The sequence below is a fragment of the Cucurbita pepo genome, chromosome 15 (genome assembly GCF_057944985.1).
Source record: "Cucurbita pepo subsp. pepo isolate OVF chromosome 15, ASM5794498v1, whole genome shotgun sequence".
NCBI lineage: Eukaryota > Viridiplantae > Streptophyta > Magnoliopsida > Cucurbitales > Cucurbitaceae > Cucurbita > Cucurbita pepo.
In genome coordinates, this window is record NC_141812.1 from 11,929,090 (window position 1) to 11,939,972 (window position 10,883).

General features: G+C 33.9%; 1 protein-coding gene across 1 annotated transcript; it reads right to left on the reverse strand.

The window, feature by feature from the left end:
* Positions 1 to 215: 215 nt before the first annotated feature.
* On the reverse strand, positions 216 to 6,153 carry LOC111811222 (serine/threonine-protein phosphatase 5). Its single transcript, XM_023697979.2, has 13 exons — positions 5,947 to 6,153; positions 4,981 to 5,152; positions 4,520 to 4,689; positions 4,359 to 4,430; positions 3,653 to 3,803; positions 3,008 to 3,116; positions 2,805 to 2,922; positions 2,317 to 2,464; positions 1,566 to 1,814; positions 1,181 to 1,306; positions 999 to 1,099; positions 708 to 782; positions 216 to 607 (listed from the first exon to the last, which is right to left on the reverse strand). Exons 2-13 carry the CDS (start codon positions 5,057 to 5,059, stop codon positions 548 to 550), a joined length of 1,458 nt encoding a protein of 485 aa, XP_023553747.2. The 5' UTR covers positions 5,060 to 5,152; positions 5,947 to 6,153; the 3' UTR covers positions 216 to 547.
* Positions 6,154 to 10,883: the final 4,730 nt, after the last annotated feature.

The window sequence follows — 10,883 nt, forward strand, 5'->3', positions numbered from 1 at the left end:
TGGTAGGAGGATAAAGTATTGCTGGAGAAGCAGGGATTGTTTGCGGTTCAATAGACCACACCAAATGCGGCAATATGTGCAATGGATGGCCAACATCTGCAACGTTTCTCCAGAAGTCCAATAAACCAGCGTAGAGGGAGCTAGAAAGTGAGTGAGAAAATCATGAGGGAGCCTGCAGACTGAATGAGGAAGTGTGCGAAAGCAATAATCAATCCTAAAACAAAAAACTTTGTTTTGAATAAAGTCAATCGGATCAAATTTCTGCAGATCACAAATTTCTTTGAGTGCATATCAAAGAAATGTCAACCCAGAAAGCTATGCATCAAAATACATAATTGACTCGAACACTTTTGCGCGACTAATCAAAGGGACAAAATAGAAGCCTAGAAGGTAAAAAGAACAAAAATCCAACTAAACTGTTAGAAAGCGTTGGGAAGAAGCAGCAGCATCCACAAACAATCACAACGTGACCTGCATATTGCCAAACATGAAGCTAAATCTCTTCTCCAGTTGCCTCGTGTATGTTCAACATGGATACTTTGTCCACCTATTGGAACATCCGAAGGAAGTTGTTTGCGTATGCCATTGGCTTTACATCGGGATGTGGCTGCAATATCACAATGCATGACAAAATGTAAAGACCTCAGAAAAGGTAAATCTACGTAGAAAAGACCATAAACATGGTGATTAGAAAAATGAACACTCACCACGGCTGAGAAGGTTACGATGTCAGGCTTCAAATCTGGTGCTTTAAAGCGAATAAAAGCCCCTTTATTTCCCATCTGCAAATATCAATATATACCAGACCATGCGTACGAATTTTAAATGGAAAATACATGAAACAACTTAATTTTGAAAATCGAAAGGAGAATTGACAAACAAGTCCTGATGGGAGAAGGATTTAACCTATAATTGCTAAAAAGTAATATATGCTGTTCTTTTCTAAAACAATTAATAACGTATGTAACAAAAATACAAACCATGGAAAAGGAAAATACCTGGTCACAATAATTGGGAGCAGAAAATACTGTAATAAGTTTACCATCATGCTCGATCTCATACCCTTCATCCTTGACTTCATGGGATCGCACAATTAAATCTGTAATTTATTGGTACCGTATGTCATCAAACAGTTATCATAATCAACCAAACAGCAGGTACATAACTAGAAAACAGTTACCTAAGTTGTTCTCCTGCAAAAATCTTTTTGTGACATCTGCACCGAAGGCAAGACCTACACCTCGTTTACTAGGTCCTCTCCCAGGATTAGGTTGCGGATCACTCCATAGGATTTCACACATTAATCCTGTTACATATAAGGCACAAGAAAATCTGGTTTTATTCAACTTCAAGAATATACTGGAAATGAGTTTCTGTGTTCAAGACATGCCAAGCCCAGATACAAGCACACACAGAAAACACCAATGGCAGAAACAGAAAGGCTATGCCACCAAGAGGTTACGATGGCACTTTAGCTTCAAGCATATTATGGTAGGCAGTATGCATTAGAATTAAGATAAGCACAGAATAGAATATTAAACAAACAAAAAAAATATGGAATTCACCTTCCTCAGGAGGTTCGCAAAATCGATCTATTGCTCTAATATCAGAGAGTTTTACCCCATCAACACTAAAAAGACCTCCATGAGCCACAAAAACCTTCTCATTTAGAACATAAGCCAAAGGTAAGGAGCAAAATACTTCTGCAAATAGTTCCACAAACGTTTCGTTCAACTTTGATCGAACTTCACCCTCAAAGCCATAAATCTTGTTCATGCTCTTGCTCTCATGATTTCCTCTGGACAAATGTATTGCTGAAAGTTGACAAATGAACCAAAATTTCATCATATGAAAGCAAGTTCACAGGCCACAAGGGAGCGAGGAAGCAGTTGATACTAAATAAAACCATAAATGGTTAGATAAAATTGTGATGGTAAAAGGGTGTACGGGGCATGCTATTATCTTGGAATTTCTAGTCTGGAGAAAAGATATAATCCAAAATAAATACGCTAACTGTCTGGTTAAGGGAGAAGAGCTTCATAATTGAAATTGTTTTTGCTACTGCTTAACTAACTATTTGGATTTTTTTTAAATTAAGTTTAAACTGAAGTTCAACTACTGTACAGTTACCAAAAACTACAGCAATCAGAACTCACAGCTCGAGTTCCTAGTTTTTCAAGATTTTTGGATAACTTCGATATAAAGCACAGCTTTCAAAATTGTTAGAAGCTGCCCCAATGCCGTAGACTTGTAAATGTTTGCAGGAAGAATGTCCATCAAAGATGTGTAATGTAACAGTCTTTGGAGGAAATTTACCTGACGGAGACATGCATTTGAATGCAAACAAGGTGAGAATGACCTCCACGGAAAATGAACCTCTATCCACAAAGTCTCCATTAAAGAGGTATGGATTTTCGTCTGATGGAAGCCCATTAAGCTCAAAAATATTTAAGAGATCATAGAACTGCAGACATCATAAAGGTATATATGTAAGTATGCCTACCATCTGCAATAAAACATAAACAATAAATACACAATATATTCAAATATTAGAAATTCACATTTCACATGATGGTAAAACACAACATAGATGTATTATGAAACAAGAGATACCAATTCAAATATACAACATGATGGATGCCAAAGTTTTAACTGAAAAACATAAACAAGAATTTCGATGATATAATTCCTTCTCACTGAACTGTTCATTTCTGAAGAACATACCAAGCATATTTAATGGCTCCACTGTCGCCACTAAGACAGATGATATCACAATTACGTGTTTTAAATAAAAGAAACCTGACCTGACCATGTACATCTCCACAAACGGTTAAATGTTTGCCCTCCGGAATTTTAACATCAACAAGAGACGGAAGGGCACACATGATTTCTCTGACTTGTAATACAATTTGGAATGCGTATCTACAAAATAAAACCAATAGCAACATCACAATTTATTCTCGCATATGGCATAGCACAGATAAATGACGTTAATCATCACACGTACCGTTTGTGCAAGCTTTTCTGGTTTTTAAAACCATCGATCATCTTCTTCACAAAATCCAATGTTACAACCTCTCCTTCTATCTTTGCACCAGTATACTGTGGCTCAACCTCTACCATAAAATTACAAATGAGTCTTACTACTTCATAAAGCAACTAAAAAATAATAAAAATAAAAATAATAATTATAATAATAGAACAAGAGAATGATGATTAAACTTAAGAATCTGTATTCAGCAAGCAGAAAACTAAGAAGAAAGAAAAGGGAAATTAAAATTGTAATCAGATGATCCCTTAATATCTTTAATGTGTGACCTCCCCACTGGTCTTGATCCCATGATCTCATGCTTTTTGGCTGACTATAATGTGTCTTTAGCATATATGACAACTCTTTACTCACTCTGGATAACCATCTCAAAAGAGGGGTGCACAGATGAAGACTTCAATGGTACTAAATATTATAAAATTCGAGAAAATAGACAAGAGATTTTTTTCAATTAATAGTCTTCAACAACACTTAGAAAGTTGATTAAAGGGATAAATTGAATCATTTTCTAAAAATGGGGTATATTCTCTCAAGGAGAGGGGTCTAGTTGCACAAGCTTGAAGGTGTGATGGTGCCATTAGCATCTCAAGAGAGAAAAATTACCGATTAGATGGAAATCAATGGATTCAGCTACTGAACGCTTCTCTGATTCTGGAACAGAAATTGCCTCTTCAAACTTAAGCTTCATGACTGCCTTTTCACATTCCTTCAATTTCTTAGCAGCATCAGGATCATTGGGACAGATCTTCTTGAGCTAGATCAAACAAAACAAAACCGTGCTTTCATTGAGGGAATTAAAGAAAAAAGGCATACATAAAAAATCAGCCCACAAAAAAGGGAGGATGAGCCCAGCTAACAACAAAAAGGGCTTCAATCGAAAAAAAATCATGCCAAAAATTATAATTACAAAAGAGCCAATTAATAGACGAATGCCCCAAACAATAGCAAACAGAGCTTGCTTTTCACAAACACGGTCACTATAAGATACTGTAATATAAGTTGAGATCAACTTAGGGATGCCAAAGTAAAAGCAACAGAAACAGTTTCTCCTCATTGATTTGCCAACAGCCACTAGTACCACCATATTGAGAAAAAGAGCTCAACAAATAACTTATCCATATGATGAATAAAACAGTCGGACAACAGTACAAACTCCCAACTGAAATTTCTGCTGATAAAAGGGAACAGATGCACAAATGAGTATAGCAATGCATCATAACTGATATTCAGCTGTTAAAAGCAAATGAGAGTTAACCATAGTTTTCAGTAACAACACAAGTCAAAACTTCACGACAAAAGCCTGACATACCTGTTGAAAATCTTTAAGTGCATCTTTGAGTTTCCCCATAGCAAGAAAAGCAGCACCTCTCCTATAATAACCCTGTCGAATAGGATAATTTGCAGAAAGTGGTCAAAAATGATTGTAAAAGTACATAAAATTGTATTATACTGTTTAAATGTTGATCCTACTTTTGAATATCTAGGGTCTATTTCTATAGCCTTTGATGCATCCTGGATTGCACTGCCATACTCCTCCAATTTAGTATGTGCAAACGCACGGTTTGCCCAGTATACAGCATTCTGTCCATTTAGCTCAATTGCTTGTGTATAAAGATCAATTGCTTGAGCATACTTGTGGGCTGAAATCAAGCAAAAATAGTTCAGTAACAAGTAACTTCATAAGAGTTGTAGACTTTTCTTCAACATAGAGCACTAATTAAAATACTTCCCACGAAACATACTTTTGGCCAGAGAAAATTAAATGAACTAGGCCTGCAGCATGTTCGTGAATTCTTGCTGCAGGTATCTTGATGTATTCACAAGAAAGAAAACCAAAAAATCATTTAAGTACAGCTGCTTTCACTTTTCAGTTTTTATATTCATCTTAGAGAACCAATGACCAGATACACCTAAAAGGTACAAATGTTTACCTTTAAATGCTTCATTTGCTTGGGATTTCAATTCTTCAGCACGAATGGGGTCAGTTTTATCAGCTTCCATGACAGGCATAAAACCTTTATAAACTAGAGCAAGTCACTATGAATTCTGGCTAATTATAAATTTCTTCATCCCTCTCATTTATCTCCCATCAACGTGGTCCATCTGCTCCATAAAACACCAAAAACGTAAATTTGCGCAAATAAAGCAAATGCTTAAAAAAAAAAAAAAAAAAAAAAAAAAAAAAAAAAAAAAAAAAAAAAAAAAATAACAAGCCTCTCCTTATGGAAATTTAGATTATTTACATCGAAGTGACACCAATGTCTCGACTACAGTAACTTGGTCCATGAGAACCATGGTATAAAGTGGAAAAGGAATAAGCGACACAATAACGGTTATTCTAAAAGAAAGCCAAAATAGGTAAAACTAGAGAGTGAGTCTGGCATTCAAGATGTTTTGGGAGTTCCCGCCCTTCTGACACCCGACAGAAAAGATAAAGCTGGAAACAATCAAAAACTTATCAACAACGATATCACTTGACTGGTTTCCCAAGATAAATAATATCACGAAATGTCCAGTCAAAGAAAATTGCTCAACCATCGATCATGTAAGAAAGGGAAAACAATCCTCTTACTATTAGTACATTTAGAAAGCTATCTCGTGGTGTAAACCACGGTAAAGAATCCTTTCCTCACGAAGGAACATTCCATGATGGAAAAATCTCCATTAATCTAAAACCCCACAAACCGCAAGGCATTTTGGATTCGACTAGTAACCAGCTCAAAACATGACAGACTTTTGGTCGTACCACAGAAATGAACCCGAGATTCTCAATCAGATTCCCCACCATCATATAAGCGACTTATTGATAGATAGATTGATTGATTGATTGGGTTCTACAAACTTTATTCGGTTTCCAGCGTAGTAGCAAAGAAAGTGGATGTGAAAAGAGTGAATACCTGAGAAGAAATGCTCGATCCAGCCGGAAGGAATAGGGGGTATGGGGTTGGAGAAGTGAAGAGGAAGAATGAGCGCGAGCGCGAGCGCGAGAGCGAGCTAGAGACTGCCCTAATTTGATAGCGGCGATGATTTTTATATTAAAGAGATCTAAGAGTAATTGACGTTGAAATGCGGCGCAGTTGAGAGAGGTACAAGATACGTGTTCGCATGCTTGGCAACAAAACGACCAACTAACAAACCCCAAGTTGTGTGGAAAAATCTAGAAACCTTAACTCACACACACATGATTCCATCAACGGTATACATCTTCTTCCAATTCAATTATACTCATTATTTTTATTAATTATATAATCCTTTTATAATTTTGTCATCTATTTTCTGGTCTGATAGACAGGAAGGTGGGCTTTGCCAACGGCCCATTGGGATTATCTGAGCCCAACAGATACGTGTAGCCAGCCCATCCTTCTATTTCATTCTTTATTTGAAACTCTCCACATATATATATTATATATATATTATTTATTGATTTATTTATGTATATCAAAGTGAGGCCATGTGGCCGGAAGGGAGAATCTTTCTTCTTGGCCCGTTTAGCTAACGAGGATAAATCTCTTCCCACTCCCTCCTTCCTTTTTCGATTAATCTTGTAGATTAAATTATTAAAATTCTTCGTAGATTTACAAAAATTTCGAATTTTTTTTGCAATTTAGAGTACTGATGTGATGTCCCACGTTGGTTGGGGAGGAGAACAAATCACTATAAGGGTGTGGAAATCTTCACCTAGCGTCCCTAGCAGACGCGTTTTAAAGCTTTGAGAAGAAGCCCGAAAGAAAAGCTCAAAGAAGACAATATCTGCCTAAATGTGTATCTAGATGGTAACAACTAAAATAATGTGGAGTTTTGCTACTTTATTTGGTTCTCGTCGGCCAGGAATATATGCTGGTTTGAGTCAATCACTTCTTTACACAGTAAAATTTGGATTAATCTAAAGGTGATGGGGTCAGATTAGGAGATGACCACTTTCACCCATTTCAAAAGTTGACAATGGAGTTAATTTGGATTATTCTAGTAAAAAAATAAAATAAATAAGACTAGAATTCTTGAATTAACCCGTTTTTAAATATGAATTAAAATGAAAGTAAAAAAGATATATTAACGTAATCACGTAAATTTATGTTCTTATCAACACATCTTAAATGTAGCTTCTTTTAAGTTTGGAGTAACTTAGTAATGGCATAATTGTAGGGTTTTTTCCATGGGTTTGTATTTAAATTTTAGGGTTGTGGAGCTAAGCTAGCTAAGAACAACATTGTCGTTGCAAGTGACCAAAGACTCTTGCTACAATACCATATTGTCGGTTGCTATTCTCGGGTTTATTCTTAAGTGGTTAGGGTTACTCGAAAACTATAAAGGAAGGTTTGGACTATCCCGAACGAGTCTATTGTCCCTTCAATTTCCATAATTCCCTTTTCTATTTAAGGCCCCTACTTTCAAATTTTCCAATACAAAGCTTAAGTAACACATGGGATTCAAAATTCAAAGAGTTTGTCGTCTGAGAAGTAGGGTAAAAGCAATAAAAGCATAATATCTATATATATATATATATTATCGTGCATGTTTTGTCGTTTCAGACAGAAGGGGCAGTGTACAAAAATGTTGAAGGCTTTGAGGCACTCAATAATAATAATAATAAGAGCTAAAAAAAACAAGAGTCCGACGATAATTGCAAGAGAATTTGGGATGTCCAATAGCTTTGTTTTAGAAAATAATTGGTAACACAATGGAATTGAGACATGAGCACATGCACAACCAAACCTAACGTGGGGGGAAAACTCTCTTCAATTTGGACTTTGATATCACCAATTTTGAAATCCCAAACCCTTTCTTCTACTTCATTATCATCTTTGTCGAACACGAACCTAGTTTGTCTCGTTCAAGATACATCATTCATATCCGTCCTTGGAACAAAAGTTGAAATTTACTTACTTTCTTGTCGGGTAGATGTCAATGCAGTGTTAATATTTGTGACATTCCACATTGGTTGGGAGAAAAACGAAATGGAAACCTTAAAAATCTTGCGGGAAAGCTTGAACGAAAGAGTCTAAAAAAGACAATATCTATTAGTGATGGACTTAAACGGTTACAACATCGAACCGTGAGAAGGTAAATGAATGGTTTGTCAAAAAAGAAAAAGGGGGAAGAGATGGTTATGATAAATGTTTTGAAAGGATTGTGTTTGTGAGAGTGGAAAGAGTGAGGAAGGGACAGTAATGGTGTGTGGGGTTGTACCCACCATGTACAATGGCTGTCCCCCTGCGCCCTACCTCCCTTGCCTTTTCTCCTTTGGAAATCCCACACCGCCCATTACAACATCGATAATGCAATTCAATGCAATATACACACTCTCACATTCATTTAACTTTTGAATGCCTATCCAACTCTCGTATTAGCGAGTATATAAATTCTTCGTTAGTACACATTGTCTGTTTTAATCTATTACGTATCACTATCATATTAGTAATGTTTTGTTCTCCTCTCTAACTAAGATGGAACTTTATACTATTTTTTAATGTTGTAGATATCATATAAACAATAACAATTATCTATAGTAGCACGAGACATTTTAGATAAAATTAAAGTAAAAATTAGATTAAATTTTGAAAATATACTTCAACGTTGCCATTTGTTTAAAAAATATTCATTATGTTTTAAAAGTTACATTATTATCTTGGATCTTCTATAAACACTTCAAAAATTATTATTAGAATATAAATTGTTTAGCATTTCGATGAAAATTGGGACGTACGGATAATAATATTTAATAAAAATTTGAATCACTCCATTGTTATAGGTTTATGTCACACCATTTAATTCTAAACAAATTATACATCAAATATAGTCATGAAGTATTTAAAAAAATGAAAGTAATATAAAACAATATAATTTTTTTTAATAAATGAAACATAAAAAATTACAAAAACTACTAATGTTGGGGGGTTAATTTTGAGGGTTTTGAAATAAATAAATAAATATATCTATATATATATATATGTATATATATATATATATATATGTATGTATGGTTGTATGGGGTCTGGGGTTTTGTCATAGTGCACGTGAGAGCAGGTTTTGATGATGATGATGATGTGGAGTTTGCTTTAAAAATATCAAACCTTCGTGCATCTCCAATATTCATGCCGCACGTATAGCTTATTACTTATTTACTTATTTACCTTTACAATAAAACTTCACATTTCCCATTTTAACTAAATTAAAATTACCATTTCCTTCAACTAACTTTCATCTTCTCTCTTCACCATTAATTTTAATTTACCGTTCGTATTTATACATTATTTTTATAAAAAAAAAAAAAATTAATTTGATAGGTATTAATTTAAAATTTTGTAATTACTTTCATTAATTAACGTTGAACGGGAAATCATGTGCACTCCTTTTTAAGTCATCATAATTAAAATTAGTGCCTAATAATCCAAATTAATTAATTGCTTAATTACTCTTAATTATCTCCCACCCGCTAAATCTAAGGGTCAATTCCTACTCATTGTTTTTAAAGTGATTATCTACTTAAAGTATATTTAAAAATTAGTTGTAAAATTTAACCGCCAACTAATTAATCAACGAAAATTGGTAAAAATAATATATATATATATATTATATTAAAATATGATGATAGGTGGGCACACATGTGTTTGGGGGCATGATTGAATCTCCTCGTGCCCTAAGGCCAAAATGCTGCCCATCATTAATTTATCATCATGACATGGACATGCATGTTCCATCATCATATGTACATGCATAGGGTTTCACACGTGGACAATATAATACAAATATAATATATGGTTTATACATGGTGGTGATGATGAACATGAGAATCAAACACATGATGTGATTAAATTAACGTTGTAATGTAAATAATCCTTGAAAAATTAAAAATTAAATTAAATTAAAATTTCATGCCCATCAATGGATTCTCAAATCTCGATAACGTCGAATCATTCTTTAAAAAGTGAAAATGTCCAAATCTCCCTTTGTAGATTTTACAAACACATCAATTAAGTCCTTTTTTTTTTCATTTTAATTCAAAATTAGGAATATATGCCCATAAATATATGTATAAATGCATATACTTTTATATATTATAGTTTAAGATAAATAATATGATATGATTCTAACTTTAATAAATTAAAAAAATCTCAATATGATTCTTTGATATAACTTTTTATCTTTTTAATATTAAGCTATTGTATAATTAATGATTTAAAGAGATTTTGTAATGATAAAATAAACATATAATTAATTAGTTTACAATCAACCACTAAACTAATATTAATTACTTTATAATAATTATGTAAAACTCATGCTTGGTCAGCTAGTTTAGAAAAGGGTTTAAAAAGTTTACGGTAGAAATTATTTGAACATTTTAACTGTTTGAATTAGTTAAATTAGTTAAAGTAAAAAATAGATATTATTTGTAATAAGTAGTTTTGTTGGTTGATTAATTGGTGGTATTTTTATTCATGAAATGGGTTGGATTGATATTAGTCTAGATACGCAGAAATTCTATGGCTTGAATCTTTAGTATTATTTTATTTATTATTTGTGTCTACTATTTAGGCAGGATATCCTCACCTATTCTTACTAAGAAACGGAGGGGACTAAACAGAAACAAGAGGGATCTACCGGAGAAGTAGTTTTGACGAAAACGTGTGATGGTAGGGTTAAAAAAGGTGATTTTTATTAAGGGAATTGAAGAGGGTGGTGGTTGAATGTTTTCCAAGTAGGGAAAGCAACAAAATGTTGGGTTAAAAATTCTCACATCCCCATCAAAAACATTTATGTATATGCTCAGTGGGCACATGAGTTGGCCTACATATATATCAAAGGGCTAATGTCCCTTTAGGGTATACCAATCCAT